Source organism: Lycium ferocissimum, chromosome 8 (genome assembly GCF_029784015.1).
Source record: "Lycium ferocissimum isolate CSIRO_LF1 chromosome 8, AGI_CSIRO_Lferr_CH_V1, whole genome shotgun sequence".
Taxonomy (NCBI): domain Eukaryota; kingdom Viridiplantae; phylum Streptophyta; class Magnoliopsida; order Solanales; family Solanaceae; genus Lycium; species Lycium ferocissimum.
Genome location: NC_081349.1, coordinates 66,984,066 through 67,004,601, shown reverse-complemented (window position 1 = coordinate 67,004,601; position 20,536 = coordinate 66,984,066). Strand labels below are relative to the sequence as shown.

The 20,536-nt window shown below is 38.6% G+C and overlaps 1 protein-coding gene across 5 annotated transcripts in view; it reads left to right on the top strand.

Annotated features, from left to right (window-relative positions):
* LOC132068840 (THO complex subunit 2) overlaps nucleotides 1-20,015 on the top strand; it is a 61,115-nt gene extending 41,100 nt beyond the window's left edge. Inside the window, exons 20-33 of one of the 5 annotated variants that reach the window (XM_059462583.1) lie at nucleotides 1,187-1,283; nucleotides 1,380-1,508; nucleotides 3,722-3,825; nucleotides 4,183-4,363; nucleotides 5,057-5,238; nucleotides 5,411-6,017; nucleotides 6,144-6,248; nucleotides 6,774-6,929; nucleotides 7,021-7,101; nucleotides 7,651-7,894; nucleotides 7,979-8,049; nucleotides 11,504-12,661; nucleotides 18,853-19,151; nucleotides 19,669-20,015. In XM_059462583.1, the coding sequence (XP_059318566.1) occupies nucleotides 1,187-1,283; nucleotides 1,380-1,508; nucleotides 3,722-3,825; nucleotides 4,183-4,363; nucleotides 5,057-5,238; nucleotides 5,411-6,017; nucleotides 6,144-6,248; nucleotides 6,774-6,929; nucleotides 7,021-7,101; nucleotides 7,651-7,894; nucleotides 7,979-8,049; nucleotides 11,504-12,661; nucleotides 18,853-19,151; nucleotides 19,669-19,738 (3,484 nt within the window). In that variant the 3' untranslated portion in view covers nucleotides 19,739-20,015. Of the gene's footprint in view, nucleotides 1-1,186; nucleotides 1,284-1,379; nucleotides 1,509-3,721; nucleotides 3,826-4,182; nucleotides 4,364-5,056; nucleotides 5,239-5,410; nucleotides 6,018-6,143; nucleotides 6,249-6,773; nucleotides 6,930-7,020; nucleotides 7,102-7,650; nucleotides 8,050-11,503; nucleotides 12,662-12,757; nucleotides 12,892-18,852; nucleotides 19,152-19,668 lie in introns of those variants that run through there. The other 4 variants (XM_059462586.1, XM_059462581.1, XM_059462585.1 and 1 more) reach the window with 4 other exon arrangements.
* The last annotated feature ends 521 nt before the right edge of the window (nucleotides 20,016-20,536 follow it).

Below are 20,536 nucleotides of genomic sequence, written 5' to 3'. Positions count from 1 at the left end.
CCAAATCCCAAAATTCATGTGATGACGAAGTCAACCTCTAGATTCACACCCGTATCGGGTATCCGTACCCGTATTTGAGCAACATAGATCTTTTCTAACCATTGAACCCTTTAGGAGGGTGTTGCATATAAAAATTCTAATTACAAAATTCCGAAGAAATAAGTGTACTGCCAATGCTAAATTGCTTTTAGTTTACCCTGTGTGCGCACCCGAAGGGTAGCGGCTGCGGGTTCCCTTGTCATAAATTAAAAAAAAGAATTGCTTGTAGTTAGTGACGGCGGAAGAGCCACGCAGAAGGTGGAAAATTGGCTATAATATGGATATAATTATTGATGCATTATGAACTGTTGCTCCTAAATAAAATGAGACCGGTTTACTATTATGGAAGATCTTCATTAGCCTTAGAGGCATTGTTTGGACAATGCCAAAGAAGATTATTGAAGTCTTGTTTAGCTGGGAAGAAGCAGGAGCAGGATTGATATACAGAGATAGATGGAGGATTGTCCCAGCTTGTATTTGGTGGACAATCTGGAAAGATCGGAATTCCAGATGTTTTGATGATAGTAGCAATTCATTTCAGAAGATCAAGTTGGATTGCATTAGACTCTTTTGCTTTTGGTCCAATCAGAGATATATAGGAGATATTGCTTCAATGATAGACACCCTTGTTTTTTGTTAGGTTTCTGAAGCGGTTTTTTTCTTTCACTTGTAAATATGGTTTCAGCTCAGCCTCAGGTGCTGTTTATATAAATATATACAATATGTTACCTTCTCAAAAAAAAAAAAAAAAAAAAAAAAAAAAAGTGATTCTGTGTCTTTTGTGACAGAGCAGTTGGATTCTTGCTACATCTAAGAAAGTACATAATCAGCATTCTGTTAGGTCTCACCCTTGAGAATGCTGATTATCTACTTTCTTATATGCCAGGGGGTGCTCCTTTTTTAGAATCGATCTAGCTCAACCTAGCTTGTGCGTCAAGTTGAGTTAGATTCTTTGTTTACATGTCGATGCTTGGCAGTTGAAATGAAGTTATACCATGTTTGCAAATGTTAGACATTTTTCTGTGCGTAGCTCTTGTTTATTATGACCATCTAATACAAGAGGGAATGATCTCAACCTAATACCATGTTACATTCTTGCATAGCTTGAGTGTTAGTCATTATCTATAATCATTGGTAAATCTTCCAGGTGCAAAAAATACCCGTCAATGGAATTGAGGGGCCTTTTTCAGTATCTTGTTAATCAGTTGAAGAAAGGAAATGGTATTGAGCTTGTTTTCATGCAGGTACAGATTTTATTTTATTATTTTCATTTGTGACATGTGAATTGGTTCTTTCGGATGAAAACTCACCTCTTCTGGAGTTCTGTTGATAATCTGCAGGAGCTCATTCAGCAAATGGCTAATGTACACTATACAGAGAATATGACAGAGGAACAATTGGATGCCATGGCTGGAAGTGACACTCTACGCTACCAGGCCACCTCATTTGGCATAACGCGGAACAATAAGGTGCGTTAGAAAGTGTCATTTTAGTTGCAGAGAAGTTTTCAGAAATTTGTTTTTTGGAAGTGTTTACTTGAATCTGCAATGGCGCTGGAGCATGACAGTTTTCAAATAAATGTCTTACAATATGAATTGGTTTGGAAAGGTGTTCATTTCCATATTGATTTTCGCTTTTGCATATGCAAGTACCAGTAGCTTTGAAACCTTTCTGTGTTGGAGTAAACGTTTGATAATCTTATTGATTTTGATCATTCATTGTGCAGTTTAAATATTTTGAAACGTGAGTGCTCCATCTTCTGATTTGTTTCTCTCCCTTCCTTCGTGATGGAGGACTAGAAGGGAGAAATGGGAGAAGATAGGGAGGTATTGGAGAATGCAAGAGAAGAGAGATTAACAAAAAGAGAGAGAAAGAGGAATAGCAGAAGAAAGGGAAGGAAGAGAGAGAGAGAGGGTATAAATATTAAATTAATTCATATCATTCAGCAGAATGAGGGGTGCTAATAGCAAATTAATTCATATTATTTAAGTCTGTTCCAAACATAATACAGTAGCGTCCTTTTTATGGAGGGCGAACTTCTTTACAATTGGAACTCCTAGATCAAACAAACAATGCGTAACTAGAATGTACATACTGCCTCAAACTAGTCAAAAACTTTAACTAACTAATCAATTTGTATATCGACTAAAGGATATGCTAGATAAAATTTATATCTAACACTCTCTTTCATGCTTTGTGTGACACACTTCTCCTTTTTAAGTCTGTCCAGAAAAGAATGATATCCTTCTCTATTTGAAAATTATTTAAAATTAGCATCCCGATTTTGCCCTTAAGGGTTGTTTGGTACGAACAAGCTATAATGGGATTATGATATCGGGATTATAATACCGTGATTAAATAATGACGTCATTACTTAATAGATATATTTTTATTGGTAGATGCTTGGTTGATTGGACTAAAAATGGGATATACGGGGTGTACAAGAAAACATGTGGCTGGTTTGGCCCTAGATAAATTAGGATAAAACTTTTATTTTCAATTTTAACCTCAACTTTTAAAGGACTTCGGTGAAGAATTTTTGAGAAGGGCATCATTGTCGTTTGGTGTTTTATCTCGAGATTAGTAGTCCCGAGATTATTATAACATGTCGTGTATGGTATAAAATAATACCACAATTATGGAAAAAATAATCTTGGGTTTGCTAATCCTGGATTAAAAACTCAACCATACGCGGGATAAAAATACCCTTATTTTATCTCGTGGTTGTTAAACCTTATTCCACAAACCAAACATCCCCTACATGACTTGTTTGAACCCACTTAGATAAAGACTCATTTTTTCACTAATGGAGAAAAAATGAAAAGACATGTGAAACTCTTACCACCACTCATTTAGTTGTTGGTAGTAAGGGCAATGTTGGTACTTCACATATATTTATCTTTATCTTAAAAAATCTTCTTTTGTTTCTTTAGTCAAACACATTCACGTAAAGTGGGACGGGAGTATAAGATAAGTTTTATTTATTTGTTATTAATAGATAAACATAAATAATCCATTTTCAAAAAAAAGATAAACATAAATAATGTACCAATCAAAAGAAAAAGATAAATATAAATAATATATTTACATCAATTTGTGGTTTTTCCCCAATTCAAACATTTACCCAAGAATAGCTACAATATATCATTAAAAAGCCTTGGGTACATACATATCTATCAAACTGAACTTCGTGAAGTAATTTGGCAATTAACAAAAAAGAAGGAAAAAATCTTAGTTTTGCTTGAGGTGTCTTTCTGACGTTGTATTTTCTTTATTTTTTTCTCGAGGAAGTGCAGTTTTACAAAATCTTTAACATAAAGTTTTGCAATTCATTTGTGATTCCTCTTACACCTGGAAGTGCGCCAGCTGTAGATCTCTAACCTGGCCTTTAGCATCCTAATTTGTCTTTGAGTGTCCTAAAATGTGGCTCTTCTTATATCTTCCTATTGTAATCTATGTTGCACAGATTCTTCAAAATGTTGATGGGTGCGTGTCTGATACTCCAAAAGTAGTGCATTTTTGGAGAATCCGACACGGGTGCGGCAATATTTGGAGAGTTCGAGCAACATAGATCCTAATCACTTTTGGTCTGGGTGACTACACAGCTTGTGTTGGCATCTTATATTTATAATACTGCTTTACCATTCTCAAAAAAAAAAAAAAAATGTGGCTCTTCTTGCAGGCATTGATTAAATCGACTAACAGGCTGAGAGATGCTTTGCTCCCAAAAGATGAACCAAAGTTGGCAATTCCACTTTTGCTACTCATTGCTCAACATCGTTCTGTGTAAGCATATACCTTTACTGAATGTGTCCTAGGAAAATGCCCCAACCAAAAGACGAAGCATGTATTTATGAAGAGTATAAATATTTTCCTGTGAATCAAGTCCAACTTCTTTCCCTGACTCCTAGAGGAAAGATGCTGAATATTCTACACATCGGGAAGGATGGTGTTGCTGCCTTCACTTCAAGGGAGTTGATGCAGTTTTTTTTTGGATTCATCCAATTTGATTTCGATTTTCTATTGATCGAGATCCAATCAAGAGCCTGGAGCTACTTCTTGCAATTGAATACAGATTCCTTTATTACTTGTTTCAACAACTGCATTAATTGATTCTTTTAATCTTTGCATTTTGCTTTGCAGGGTAGTTATAAATGCGGAAGTTCCATATATTAAAATGGTCAGTGAACAGTTTGATAGGTGTCATGGAGCCCTTCTTCAGTATGTGGAATTTTTGTCCAGTGCGGTGACTCCAACGGCTGCCTATGCTGTTCTTATTCCGACTCTGGATGAACTTGTACATGTGTATCATCTTGATCCTGAGGTTGTCCCATTTTCTATAGGTGTTTTCCGACTTTTCTTGTGTTTCATGTGATTCTTCTTTCAATAAATTTGTTGAAGTCTGGGTTCCATGTGACTGGAGACATTTAGATTTAAGAGGGCATTTCAAATTTATAAATGTAAAGGACATAATTGTCATTTGAAAAGCCAAAATAAGAGCCCCCCACCCCACCCGCACAACCAACTTTGGTTCTCTCTTAGGGGCAACACATGATATGTTGGTTAAGCGCATTATGAGTTCGCTCTGCAGCGGAATGCCGGGTATTTAAGTAGAGAAGGGTATAGGGGTGAGCCCATTATCCACTGAGTTTCGAACTGTGCGCTAGCTAGCTCTCGGGGATTTCTTGGTTATAGAAAGAACCCAAAATAAGATTTGAAATGAGTTGTTATTGAGTTTTTATTCAAATCCAGAACTCTTTCGATGTATATCCGAACAGGTGCAAAGAGGCTGGCGACCTCCATTGCCCTTTCAAGAGGCGCCTGCCGAAGTGGCAGAGTCTACATTGTAATTTGTGGCAGTGAGGAACCTTCAAAAAATTCATAGCAGCAAAGCTTCCCATCCAAATTGTCTCCTTTTATGTTTTCTCTAGGGCTTCTCTGTTCTAGCTTTTTCACTGCATTGTAAGTAATATGCTTCAGTATTTCCTAAAACACATGCTATGTTTTACCTCCTCAGGTAGCATTTTTGATTTATCGGCCTGTTATGAGGCTCTTCAGGTGTCAGAGAAATTCAGATGTCTTTTGGCCTTCAGATAGTGATGAAGCAGTGAGCGCAGCCAACGCTGAAAAGGAGTCTGAAAGCTCAGACTCATCTGCTTACTTACTCCTTGATCTTGGTTCTTCTCGGAAACCTATCTCGTAATACTTTCTGACCCTCAAGCTCTAGTAGTTAGAGAATGTTATTATTTAAATATGTCACATGTAGTGTTTGTTGCATAGAATCTTCTTTTCCTGCTTCTACAGTTAATTTCAGTATTATTTTCTTCTGTTTGGCTGCTTACTCTAATTCAGCCTTTTATCTTTATTGTAGATGGACAGATCTTCTTGATACCATCAGAACAATGTTGCCTTCAAAAGCCTGGAATAGCTTGTCCGCAGACTTGTATGCCACCTTTTGGGGTCTCACACTATATGATCTTCATGTTCCTAGATCCCGTTACGAGTCTGAAATTGCGAAGCAGCATGCTGCTCTTAAAGCTCTGGAAGAACTTTCTGATAATTCAAGTTCTGCAATCACAAAAAGGAAAAAAGATAAAGAAAGAATTCAAGAGTCTCTAGATCGGTTGACTATGGAGCTTCAGAGACATGAAGAGCATGTTACGTCTGTTCGTAGACGCCTGACTCGTGAAAAGGATACATGGCTGAGTTCCTGTCCTGATACTTTAAAGATCAACATGGAATTCCTTCAGCGGTGTATATTTCCACGCTGTACATTCAGTATGCCAGACGCTGTGTATTGCGCCGTGTTTGTTAATACTCTTCATTCCCTTGGAACGCCCTTCTTTAACACTGTGAACCACATAGACGTTTTGATATGTAAGACGTTACAACCCATGATCTGTTGTTGCACTGAGTATGAAGTAGGTCGACTAGGAAGATTTTTATACGAGACATTGAAGACTGCTTATTATTGGAAGGTACTCTTCAGTACTTCTCTTATACAAGATACCTTCAATGGATTGAAGTAGTGGTTTCACTGGTAGTTCTAATAACGCCCAGATATACTAGCTACCGTTTTAAACTTTTTAAATTTTAAATTGAAGGGTGATGAATCAATTTATGAACGCGAGTGTGGAAACATGCCTGGATTTGCCGTCTATTACAGATATCCAAACAGCCAGCGTGTTACATATGGCCAATTTATTAAGGTTAGTCGGTGACATTCATAAACATACAGTGGGAAAGCATGAGTGCAGTACGAATTTGTGGGGTATAAACCGAGCTCAGTTGCTTACTTGGCCTTATTGTGATAATTTGGAGAATCACTTCACTTGCAAAGATTTTCTCCTCAGGAGTATTTCTCAGCAGCAGAAAATGAGGGGTTCACAAACAGTATGGATTATCATCCTAGTTTACACGTAAATTTGTGATTGAATTTACCTCACAACACTTATTTTCTTCAAAAAAAAAAAAAAAATTATTCAAGGTGTCCTGTATTTCATGATCTGGTCCTCCTTTTCTCTCTTTCCTCTACTTCTCTTTCCCTTCATAATTTTCTTGGTTGCTTTGTTTTATATATTAGATTTTCTTTGTGACTTCCACCTTTCCTCCTATTGTGTGATACAAAAAAGTTATGATGCTTGATTTCTTTAACCCCATCTGTCATTCTTGTTTCCTTAGTGTTAAACACGCTTTGCTTACCTTATTACTTAATGCTTGCAATTCTACTTAAGGTACACTGGAAGTGGAGTCAAAGAATCACGAGGTTGCTCATACAGTGTCTGGAATCAACTGAGTACATGGAAATCAGAAATGCTCTTATTTTATTGACAAAGATCTCCAGTGTCTTTCCAGTTACTCGGAAGAGTGGAATAAACCTTGAGAAGAGGGTATACTTGATTGTAAATACAGGATTGTATCTTCAGAAAAAAAAATCTCAGGCTCATAGTTTTTTGCTTTTATTCTTTGGTCTTATTCTAGGTTGCCAAAATTAAATCTGATGAAAGAGAGGATCTCAAAGTATTGGCTACAGGGGTTGCTGCAGCTTTGGCATCCAGAAAGGTAAATCTAGGAATGAAACTTGATCGTAGTTTTTAAGTGATTCTGGAGCGGTGATTGCCTGACTACAACAGTCAAAAACCATATGATATGGTTTATTAAGAGTTCCTATAAACTTGAGTTTTTTTGGCTCTTCTGTTTCACCTGATGTTGTGGTTATTTATTTATTCTTTCTTTCTTATCGTTTTTCCTTTTTCTTGTGGAGGGTAGGATGGCATTGGCTGGTGAAAGCCTGAGCTGAAATATTACTTATTTCGTCCCAATTTGTCGCAAAAGCTTAGCACTATTTATATTTAGATACCGTCCACTTTACGTTCCTATGCTGCTTTTAGTGACATGCTATTGTTAGGACTTGATGTAACTTCATGGGATATGGGTATGTCTGGCAGTCTTCTTTTCTTTCTTAAACCCTGTGTTCAGTGAAACATCACCAAAAAAATTGGGGCAATGAGATTATTCCTGTTTGACGTTTAATTTACCTTGTATTTATAGATGTCGATCAGGGGCTTAATTGATTGATATTTGCAATTTGTTTGCCTTCTTTTTCCTCAGCCATCATGGGTGACAGATGAAGAGTTTGGAATGGGTTACTTAGAACTAAAACTTGCAGCAGTACCTGCTTCTAAGTCTTCGACTGTTAATTCAGTGGCAATACCAAATGGGAGTGGCCCTAGTGTTCCTCAAGCTGAGCCTTCTGTTGGGAGAACTGTGGCGGCTGGAAGAGTAGCTGATGGCAAGTTGGATAGGCCAGAGAGTTCTATGCCAAAACCTGATTTAGGTCAGGTAAAACAGAAAGGTAGTCAATCAACTAATGGACTGGATGGGCAATCTATGCCATCTGCTGCCCTGCAGTCTGATACTCCAATTCAAAAACATATAGATGAATCTACTTGTAGACCATTGGAAGAGAATACCCTAAAAGCTGCTTCCAAGATATCTGGCGAGCAGGAGGTATTTTCCCTACTGTAATTACCTCTTATACAATCTCATACATGTTAATTTAGGAAACATCACATCTTTTGTGGATGTCTGGTGGCACTGCTATTTGAATATAAGTGTGATTGTGTCAAATTGTGTTTTCATCGTCGTACTTGATACTTGAAAGAGCCTACAGTAGTTTATGTCTGAATATAGTTGTATTATACTTCACTTTTTATTATGTCATAGGATCTTAAATACCTCACATAGCCACCTCTGTTGATTAGCTACAGACTAGGATATTGAGACTATCTTTGGGTCTGAGACCGAAAGCATTATAAACCTTTTCCTAGCTTAGCTAGTAACATAAGCTTTGTTCCTTTATGAAAGTCCTTTCTTGAAAGGCTTGCATGCTGATGGAGCATCTATGTTTCTTTCGTGTTGGATGTGTTCTTTCACTTCTTCACTAATCCTGCATCTCTGTCTTAGCTCGACAGTTATTCATACACACATTTTCTGTTTGTAGCTGAACTAAATTCTTAATGTGCTGTTTTTGCATAACTACTTAATAGTTTGTTGCCTTGTAGTTGACCTTCTTTCCTTTTACTAATTTTTATCCCAAAACTTGTCTTTTTGCACCCAAAGATGTGGCCTACTGTTCAATCAAGTGGGCTGAGAACCATAAGGTCTCAGGTTCACATCCCAGCAGAGACAAAAAACACTAGGTGATTTCTTCCCATGTGTCCTAGCCTTGGTGGATAGAGTTACCTGGTACCTATTGCTTGCAGGTATCCCATGGAATTAGTAGATTGCGCGCTCCATGGTTATCATTAAAAACTTGACTTGGAAGGCTATATCATGAAACAAAATTTGGTGACTCCTCAACAAAATAACAACATACCCGATATAATCCCACAAGTGGGGTCTGGGGAGGGTAAGATGTACGCAGACCATACCTCTACCTTTATGGGATAGAGAGGCTGTTTCCGATAGACCCTCGGCTCAAAAGAAATGTAATCGATGCAGAAACGTAGGTTGGTGACTCTAACTCCATAGTATAATATCACGCTCCCAATTTTCGGGCTTACCTGACTTGCACCGGACACACTACTCGCACCGAGCTAAACAACCTTGTTTACTGTTTTGACACTCACATCCATGACAAGCAATAAAAGACGAGAATAAAAAAAGAATGATCATAGTCCGGAACTTTTAACCCAGTTATGCTAAAGAATAAACTAAGGCGCCTCCACTGGATCTGTCGTGGGCTCACCAAATTATATTGGATGGAGGGGGTGCCTAGCTTGTAATGCCGTCACCCGAAGCACTTTTATCTTTAGGAAGGAAAGAGAAAACACGAGAGACGTGAGTATGGTTATGTACTCAGTAGGTGTCGTCAACCTCTCGTCAAAAGGTGGGACGAGATTTATAATAACATTCATAACTATAGCACAATATACAAACCATAGTTTAAAGCAAGTCTTGAGTAAGCAAAATATACAAACCATAGTTTTTTGATGAAAACATACAAACCATAGTTTTTGGATGAAAACATACAAACCATAGTTTAAAATAATTCTTGAGTAAAGTACAAGCCCGAAAGCAAAATATAACCTTTTTAATGAAAACACACATTCAAAGGACATATATAATTCCCATTGTTCCTTGTTAGTATTCATACCCTCCAGGCTCCCAAATACCCTAGTATTTTCCACCTCTAGCATGAGATGACTCTGCCCAATTCCAGGCTCTCGACTAATCACATTAAATCTCAGCCTTGTATCCCGTTTTTAGAGTTTGTACTACGCAAAGCATCCCACCAGCACTCACAAGAGTAAAGTATCAAATATGCGTCCATGATATAACATGATAATATCATCTCATTAAACATTAAGGATGGTGAAAGTACAATTAGTAAATGGCACTCATGGCCTTACATACAATAGTCAAGCTACACACGCCATACCCGGCTAGTCACACATTCATAGTGTATTATAAAAGCAAATTTATGTTTATATTCGAGCTATCTACCACATATGACAATGCATTAATACCTGCACGTTGAATTTATGACGTTTAGTGTATTAGATAGCTTATCACGTTTCAAATCTCTTTATGAAAGCATATATATCATACATTTTGGAAAATAAGCCGTTAAAAAGGTTAGCCTCAGCTTACCTTTGCCTTAACATACGTTTTAGGAGTCGCTCAATGCTCCAATATGAGCTACCACATACAATCTACATGAATCATAGTTGAATTCGATCAATTCTTTTCCACACAAACATAAGCCCAACTAGGGTTCACATATTAGCTACAAGCCATCCAAATACCATCCCTTCATTTAACCCCATGATCCATGTCCTTGAACCCATTACGTGGTATATGTCAATTTATTGGAGTTATTAGAGTCATTACCTACTCATTATTTAACCCCAAGTTTACTATTCATCATATTCCATGTCAAGGACACCCACTTCTAGAGTTATCTCAATTTCATGTATAAATGATAAATCCTTACCATGAATACTAATGTGCTTATTATACACAATAAATAAGATTTTAGTAGTGGAATTACCTTTGCGAGCCAAACCCTAGAAATCTCAGCGTTGAGGTGTTGAGATTTCAATAAATCTAACAATTTCAATGGGATTTGATGTTAGGGCTAGCCTTTAATCCATAAAATCTTTCCAAAAATCATAAAAGCCTCTCCTTGATGATGTATTGAATGCATTGACCGAGGCCCTCTTTAGTGCTCCAAAACCTTCTTCCAAAATTCAATCCATTTTCTCCTTCCCTGCTGCCAGGTATTTTATAGGCTGAGGATCACCGTGTGCCTTGAATTGTGCCTGGACTTCCCTTCCTTGTGGCGCGAGACCATCATAACGCTGGGTGGTCAGCCCAGGAATCTCTCTTGTGATGCGCTTGCGGCATGAGCCCTGATGTTAGTGCCACGAGCATGTGATGAGCTTGCTTTGGGGGCTAACTTTACTGCCGCCGTCAGACACTCTCCCTCATTATCCCACACATTAGGCATGCGACACGAGGCCATGGCACGACCTTGGACTTGATTCCATCCTTCCATTTTGATACTTTCAGCCACTTAACAATTCAATACAGTTCCAACTTGCACCAGCGTATGTTGCCATGTCCCAATGGCCCACCCACCACATGTGGTGGACATAACTCGGGGTTATTTTAATCACGTAATTAAGGTCATAATTAACCTAAGCAATGTCAACATGGCTTTACATATAAGTTTTTTTTCAATATCATGTCAAAGTTTTTTCCTACTTGATATTTTATCTTCTCAAGGTTAGGACATCAGCTCTACTGAATATTGTTAGTGTGTCATATGGATGAAGTAACCTCTTTGCTTTCCTTTTTGATGAATCTTGTGCATAAGGATGGATTCTTCATTGTTCAATTGAGCAGTCCTCTTTTGTCAACTTGTCTGAACTTAATAAATATACACCCTTTTCTCTAGGGAAGAGCTACAGGCAAGCGAGCTACTCCTGCTGGATCTCTCTCAAAGCAACAAAAGCATGACGCTGCAAGTGATGACAAGTCTGGGAAAGCTGTTGGAAGAGCATCTGGAGCTGCTTCTGTTGATGTTGGTTATCCTTCGGAGAGCAGAGCAAGTGGGAATGTCAATGCTTCTGCTGTAGTTTCAGGGAATGGTAGCATGTTTTCTACTGTACCTAAAGGTGCAGCTTCATCAACGAGATCGTTAGAGCTTTCAAGTGAATCTAAAGCTGAACTTTCGGCTACTAAATCTGCTGATCTGCGGGTTTCCGCTGGAAAAGATGATGTCAATGAAAGTTCTGATGTGCAGAAGGAGTCCACATCGCGTCTGGTCCATTCGCCTCGGCAGGATGCTTCTAGAGCTAACGAAAAAGTACAGAAGAGATCTATCCCCGCAGAAGAGCTTGATAGACTCAATAAACGCCGGAAAGGTGAAATTGACAGTAGAGATAATGATTGTGGTGATGCTCGTTCATCTGAGAGAGAGCGGTTAATAGATGCACGAGCTACAGATAAACTTCATCCAACAGATTATGATAAACATGGATCTGATGATCATATGAACCGGGCCTCGGAAAAGCCTCTTGATAGATCAAAAGATAAGGGTGGTGAAAGACATGAGAGAGACCACAGAGAACGAGCGGACCGTCCTGACAGGTCTCGTGGGGATGAGGCATTTGAAAAATCAAGAGATAGGTCAACAGAGCGGCATGGAAGGGAACGCTCAATTGAAAGGGTACAGGAGAGAGTTGCTGATAGGAACTTTGATAGGTTAAGTAAGGATGAAAGAATCAAAGATGATAGGAGCAAGCTGCGACATAGTGAAGCGTCTGTAGAGAAATCTCATACAGATGATCGGGTTTTCAATCAAAATTTGCCTCCACCTCCACCACTGCCTCCTCACATGGTTCCACAATCCATTAATGCAGGCAGGAGAGATGACGATTCTGATAGACGTTTTGGTACTGCCAGGCATAGCCAAAGACTTTCTCCACGACACGATGAGAGAGAGAGACGACGATCAGAAGAGAATAATGCATTATTGCAGGATGATTTGAAGCGAAGGAGGGAAGAAGATTTTCGAGATAGAAAGCGGGAAGAGAGAGAACTCCCAATGAAGGTAAGCTTGATTTACATTTCATGCATAATTGTTCAAAGATACAGCAGACAGTTTAATTTTTGATGTTACTGGTTTTTATTACCTTCTTAATTGCAGAAACCAGATTTAGTTGCTAGTATGGTATGCTTACAATTAGTATTGAGGAGCTTTGGACTGGTCACTTGAACTGAATATATACTATTACGAAAGTTTTGAATTCCATAATCCTTGATAATAGGTATACCTGTGCGTTTTTTATCTGTAAAAAAATTAGACATTCTTCTGACTCATTGCATGCTATTTTTTAGACATTCTTCTGACTCATTGCATGCTATTCTGAATTCTGACGTTCTTCTAAATTTGGCAAATTCCATTTGGAAGTTATTGCTATTTGCTCATACTTTTTACTCTTTCATCTTAATTCAAAGTTTCGTTTTGGCTATCTGTCTATAGATCTAAAATTTATGTTTCTAAGCAAGTATCGAAATGGAAGCGAAGCCCCGTGAAAGGAAAACATGCTTCATTTTCAGGCTATTTCTGCCATTATAGGGGCCGTTTATTTTTTTCATCCAGCCCTTATCTATTTGACCTCTGTTCTTAAATTGAAGAAGCTTTCTATTTCCAAGAGCCCAAACCTTTCCAGTCTAAAATTCTTCATTTTCATATTTTGTTTGACTCAGTTACCGACAACTACGCTTCCGTCCCAAACAAGTTGGGGTGGGCTATATGGAATACTCACTGTCCATGTTCCCCCTTTAAATTGATCTCAAACCAACATTGTACAAAATAAAAGTAAAAATCTCACTAGAAGTTTTATAAATTTCTTACTTGCATAAGAATCTTTATAGGGTTAGAAGACTCCTAAAAAGTATAGGACCTAAAGTAAACTCATCAAAATATATTTCCAACTATTGTTTTGTTTTACACGTGCTTCAGATTTTTTCTTCTCTAGGGTAATTGTAGAAATAGAATTTTTCTTTTGTTGTAATTGATGATCTTCCCTTAATTAGTTAGACTTTTCACTTATTTACCTGTTCTTGTTGGATTTAAAGACATACTCAAATACAAAAAGTCATTTCTTCTCAAATTCTACACAATCACATATGGGGTAGAGTTAGAAGGATTAAAGGTTATCCCAAGTGAGAATCTTACAACTGAACATAAGCTCTTTGTAATGGATCTAAAGATTAAAAGGAGGAAAAAGAGGGCTTTATATGACCAACCTAGGATTAAATAGGGAAGCTTGACTAATGATAAAATTCAGGAGCTGGGGGAGAAGTTGTTGGCTATGGGGGCTTGGGGATCAATGGTGATGCAGATAGTATGTGGACTAGGACAGCTAATTTATTAGGGAAGCAACTAGAGAGGTGTTAGGGGTCTCGAAGAGTAACTATGGTGGACATAGAGGGACTAGTGGTGGAATGGAGAGGTCCAATGGAAAGTGGAAGCCAAGAAGGTTGCTTATACGAAGTTAGTGGAGAGCAAAACCGAGGAGGACAAGGAGAGGTACAAGACTGTGAAGAAGGAAGTGAGGGTGGCTGTTACGATGGCTAAAACGACAACATTTGAATGCTTGTATGAAGAATTACAGGACAAACATGGTAAGAAGTTGTCAAGGCGAGAGAGAAGAGGGCACGCGGCTTGGACCAAGTGAGGTGCATTAAAGATGAGGATGGGGAAGTTCTGGTGGAAAAGACACATTAGACGAAGAAGGCAGACATACTTTCATAAACTCTTAAATGTCGAAAGGGAAAGAAATATTGTGTTGGGCGATTTTGAGCACTTCGAGAGCCGTCGACATTTTGGGTATTGCAGGCGTATAAAATTTGAGGAGGTTACAAGGGCAGTTCGTATGATGAAATGGGGGTGCGATCAAACCAGACGAGATTTCTATGAAATTTTGGAAGAGTGCAGGCCAAGTAGGTATGGAGTTGCTAACGAGGTTGTTTAATGTCATTTTTAGGACGACTAAGATGCTTGAAGAATGGAGGTGGATAGCAATGATCCTGTTGTACTAGAACAAGGGTGATTCAAACATTTCAACAACTATCGGGTTATTAAACTACTAAGTCACACTATGAAAGTTTGGAGAGGGAAGTCACACTATGAAAGTTTGGAGAGGGTGGTAGAGACGAGGATGAGGAGGGATGTGTCTATTCCCGAGAATCAATTCGGATTAATGTCCTCTGCCATGAAAGCCATTCATCTCTTAAGGAGGTTGTTGGAGTAGTATAGGGTTAGGAAAAGAGACTTGCATTTGGTGTTCATTGACTTAAAAAATGCATACGACAAAGTGTCGAGGGAGGTTTCATGGAGATGCTTGGAGTCTAGAGGTGTACTTGTGGCTTTATAGCGATTAAGCACATGTACGATAGAGTCAAGACCCGAGTGAAAACAGGGGAAGGAGACTCGAAACACTTCGCAGGCGAGATAAGGTTGCACCACAGAGCAGCCCTTAGCCCGTTTCTATTTTCCTTGGTGATGGATGAATGGACATAGTCAAAGGGAAGTCTGTGCATGTTATCCGTAAATGACATAGTATTGATTGACGAGACATGCGACGGAGTTGGCGATAGATAAGAGGTTTGGAAACCGACCTTAAAGAGTAAAAGTTTTAGGTTAAGCTGGACTAAACCGGAGTACATGTAGTGCAAGTTTAGTGATGCGTCATATGAGGCGGATGTAGAAGTGAGGATTGATACACGTTATTCCCAAGAGAGGTAGCTTCAAGTACCTTGGACAATAATCCAATGAAATGGGGAGATCGATGATGATGTCACACATCGTATTGGAGCAGGGGATGAAACAAAGGCTCGCATCTGGTAACCTGTATGATAAGAAGGTGCTACCAATACTTAAAGGTAAATTCTATAGAGTGTTTCTTAGGCCAATTATGTTGTATTGGGCAGAGTGTTGGTCAGTCAACAACTCACACATTCAGAAGATGAGAGTAGTGGGAATGAGGATGCGGAGATGGATGTGTGGACACAGTAGGACACATTAGGTTAGGAATGAAGATATTGTGAACAAGGTGGGAGTCGCCTCCATGGTGGACTAGATACGGGAAGCGTGATTGAGATGGTTCAGGCATGTGAAGAGGGGGAGCACAGATGCCCTAATGAAGAGGTCTGAGAGGTTAGTACTGATGGGTCTGAGGAGAGGTAGAGGCAGACCAAGGAAGAATTAAGGAGAGGTGATTAGACAGGACATGACACATCTCTAGCTCACCGAGGACATGATTCTAGATAGTTGAGCATGGATGTCGAGGATTAGGGTCGAACGTTAATAGGTAGACGAGTGTTTTCTCTCTGTTCTCTGGAAGAGCTTGGCTATGGTTTAGAGCTATTTATCTGCGCCCTCTTCCGCTTATCAGTCTTACTTCTACTGTGCTATAATTATCGTACTCCTCAATTTTATTACTGGTGTTGTTCCTTTTGCTTTGGTCATCTTTACTATTTTGCTGTTAATACTTCTCTTTTTAGTATTTTCATCGTAGCTTTTTACTGTTGTATTTTTTAAAATGCTTTTCTTGAGCTAAGAGTTATCCGAAACATCTCTAACTCACCCGAGGTAGGGGTAAGGTTTGCGTATTAACCCCCCCCCCCCCCCCTCCCTTTTCTTCTCCCACCCAAAACCCCACTTAGGGGATCACACTGGCTATCTTTTTTCTTGTTGTAACTTTAAATATCAACTATTAGGTCTACTCCATATAGTTCAAGCCTCCAACGATGCAAAAAAGTTTTGACACAACCCATAGCTAAAGTAAAAAGAGTAAACGCAAAGCTTGACAAATCTCAGGTCTACTCCTTAAATAGGCTTGAATTTGGGAACAACTTGGTAAATATCTTCTCTCTAGCATGCATGTCCTTCTCCAGGGCAAGAGTCAAACTCCTCTTCAAAGTACAAGTGTTCTATTTATACCTTAAGATTTGCCCTAAAAGTGGTATTCAGAAGACCAATTCTCATTTAGGCCCTTGGCTACAACCCAAAAAGTTGAGCATTTATCCATAATTCAAGCTTTTAGTTGACACCTTCGCTGGTTTCGTGATTAGCATCGTCGGCATCTAGCATACATCAGAGGACCTCTACCTCTTGTATTGTGTATTAGCTTATCCATAATTTACATAAACAAGGCTCACAGTCAATTCCTCCTTTACCTCTACCGATCTAATTCGACTATAGCAAAGTGTTTATGTAGTGTATAACAACAACATACAAGTTGGGTCTGGGGAGGATAGGATGTATGCACACCTTACCCCTGCCTTTGCGGGTAGAAAAGTTTTCAATAGACCCTCGGCAAAAAAAAAAAAAAAAAAAAAGAAGAAGAAATCGGCGCAGAGTTGTATGAAAATAAGATGACAAAATAACAAGATACAAAGCACATGAAGCAACTGATAGTAATAAACGTTGAATCAAAGAAGCTACCGATAACTAAATTGTACCAATAAGAAGCAGCAGAAAGGAGGCTAGCCACTAGCCTCACCCACCAGCAGTGCGACAACACTCGGCCTACCTCTACATCTTCTAACTCCTGTAATAGGGAACCTCTCACACCTCCTAATTGGCGCATCCACGCACCTCTTCATATGTCCGAACCATGTCAGCCTCGCTTTCCTCATCTCGGAGATAGACACACATCCTCATCTCGACCACTCTCTCCCAAACTTCTATCGTACGGCTAAGTAGTTTGATATCCTCATACTCATCTTGACCCTTCTCTCCCAAACTTTCATGGTACGACTTAGTAGTTTGACATCCCTATAGTTGTTGCAATTCTGAATATCACCCTTGTTCTTGTACAATAGATCCATTATACTCCACCTCCATTTTGCTGACATAGTGTAAAGATGTATGTAGATTCCAATTATTGTTCCTGTGGTTTGAGTTGAACAGTTGGTCAATTTTTTACTTTAGTTGCCAATGTAACTAACATTTTTCTTTAGGTATTTTTATTTCTAATGTGATAATATGTCTTAGACATTCATATTTTGACCTTAGCAATAGGCAAATAGGTTCATTAAAGTATGAGAGAGTAGTTTCCCCTGTTTTGGTTATACTTTTGCCCCCTGAGGTCTGAGTAACATCCAACTAGGCTCCAGCGACCCTAATCAAGAGGAAGAAGCACCACAATTCACTCCTATAAAGTTTGTACTAAGAGGCAAACCAAGGAGATTCATTTATTCCTTAAGAAGGTGGAGGGACTTCCAACTGGTTTTTTGGGAGGCTTCCCAAAGAGCATAATGTGCTCAAGCTGATGATTAAAAGTGAAGACCTGGAGGGTTTGGCCAAGGTTGAACATTGACTAAGACCCGAGTGGACTAAAGTTAGAAGTTACAAGATCGCTTACTTATTGGCCCATGACCGTGCAATGGTTGTTTGGCCATAGATCCATTTTAAACTTCTTTCAGTGATTTGGACTTGGTCTTGATATATTTTTGGGTTGAACCTAATGGGCTTGCCCCAATATTTAGTACTAGCGTAAACAGTTTTAGGTTATGAGTGTCACTCACATTTTGGAAGAGATTCAACATGTGAGGACTAAGTTTGCCTTTTCTTTGCTAGTCTAAATTTTATGCATCAATAGCTTCCATAGCTTTTAGTCAAATGACTATCCATTTTACATGTTGAAAACATTCACCGGTATCTCTTTCAACACTTAAAGAGTTCTTGACTCTTTACACTTACGTATACACTGAACAACCTTTATTAAGATGTAGCAGCTTGGATATTCTTTCCTTACGCCTTTTACATCCTCTTTCTGATTGAGGTGATAAAGATGGTAGAAACTCGTATTTCTTAGTTACTTTTCTGTGTTGGATTAACAATATTACTCAAATCTTTTCTGATACTATTCCTTGCTTAATATAACTCTGTCTTCATATTGGCCAGTTGCATGTGCGTATGGATATGTTATATATGATTTCTTGGATCTTTTTCATCTATTTTTTATTTTTGCTAGTACTTGCATTTTAGATTTTTTTTTTCTTTTTGTGTAATATTTGCCGACGAGCTTAAATGGAGCGACATTGTCGGTGAATATTCATATAGCCGACCCAACTTGCTTAGGATTGAGGCATAGTAGTTGTTTAATTATGTTTTGCAGTTTACCGTCTTGCTTGAGGGTCGGGATTCTTTCTAGTAAAACCTTGATTTTGGATCTCTTGCGTTCTTTTGCATGTTAGTGTTACTTACATTTCAGTTGTGTATTATAGGTAGAGGAGAGGGAAAGAGATAGGGAGAAAGCAAGCATCATAAAAGAGGATGTGGATCCAAATGCCTCAAAGAGGCGCAAACTTAAGAGAGAGCATATGGCTTCAGAACCTGGAGAGTTTTCACCCTCTGCTCATCCTCCCGCCCTTTCTATTAATATGTCGCAGCCCTCTGATGGAAGAGATAGGGGAGAGCGAAAGGGTGTTATGGTTCAGCAGCGTCCAGGTTACTTGGACGAGCCAGGTCTTAGGATTCATGGAAAAGAAAGTGCCAGCAAAGCACCCCGTCGTGATGCGGACTCGTATCCTTATTGATACATGTGTATACAATATCCTTTTGACCATCTGCTGCATAAACCATCAACTGCTTTTGCATTCTCTGAATGGAAGATTTATTTTTCTTTTATCAGCATGCCTCGTCATCTAAAGTACCAGGTCTGGCTTGAATTTTGCAATGCTACCAATCTATACGACTTTTTTGGTGGTTGTCATTGGATAGGCATGGTTTTTCTGTCGTTGATTCATGCAAATCCTCTGCTATTGCATACTGAACTATTGTAATTAGATTTGAAAAACTACTCCATATTAGATGAGTTTGTTCAAAGTCAATTTGGTTTTAATGTTCAAAAACATTTATGATGCTAGAAATTTATGTGTTACATAAGTAGAACAATGATGTGGCATAAATGATCTTTTTAGAACTGCATAAACTTATCGGGTTGAATTTTAACTTTTGAGAACTCAACTTGAGCACTATTGGTCGAGTGTCATGGCTTCCCATTGAAGCCTAATATTTGATTCCTTAACCATGCACCGCAGTATGTATGACAGAGAGTGGGATGACGACAAGAGGCAAAGAGCTGAGCCCAAAAGGCGGCATCGGAAGTAAGTGCTAACCATGGGAAATTTCACTTTGCATAGCTAAACAAACGAAGTTTCGGGCTGTTGCTGTCGAAGGAAAATTCAGCAGGGTTTTTGGCTTGTGTTATATGTTCCCGGATCAATTTTGTTTGTCAATTTTTTATTAGGCCCTTGATGGGGTTTGAATTACAGGAGACTTTATGCAGGTTGGTAAGAAGGATTGTGTTTCTTTGTGCAAAATACGTGGAAACTGTAAATTGTCATTTCTACGTGGAATATATGCATACTGTTTACAATTTTTGTTAGGTCCAGCGACAGGTCAGAAAGGAAATATTAGGTGGGATGGCCTTTTTTTTTTTTTTTTTTTTTCTTTGGACAGCTTATGAATATTTAGCTACTTGTTTGAATAGAATACGAAAAGCATAGCCACTCTTTTGACACAGGAAATATTTGGACAAAAATACCCCTAACTGAAATATGGAAGAAATCAAGGTGCGGCCATTGGAATTTAAATTTTCAGCTCGAACTTCATAAATTGTTCCTGTAGTTTGAAATATGCATGAAGTTAATTTGAAATCTGAGAACAAATGATGTATTAGTTCTAAATCCCAGGAACTTATCGGGCGTTTGAAGTTGAAACCAAGGAGATTATTTTCTTCGTCGGTCATGTTTCTTTGTTTCTATCTTCACATCCTTGTGAGCTTTTTCCGTGTTGGTGGGGCATCTGCTGACACTTCCGCTGGTGAAACTTAGTTTTTAAAATGCTATTGCTAATCTTCTTTTGATATACATAGCCCTAATTCTAGCGATCATGGGACAAATACGA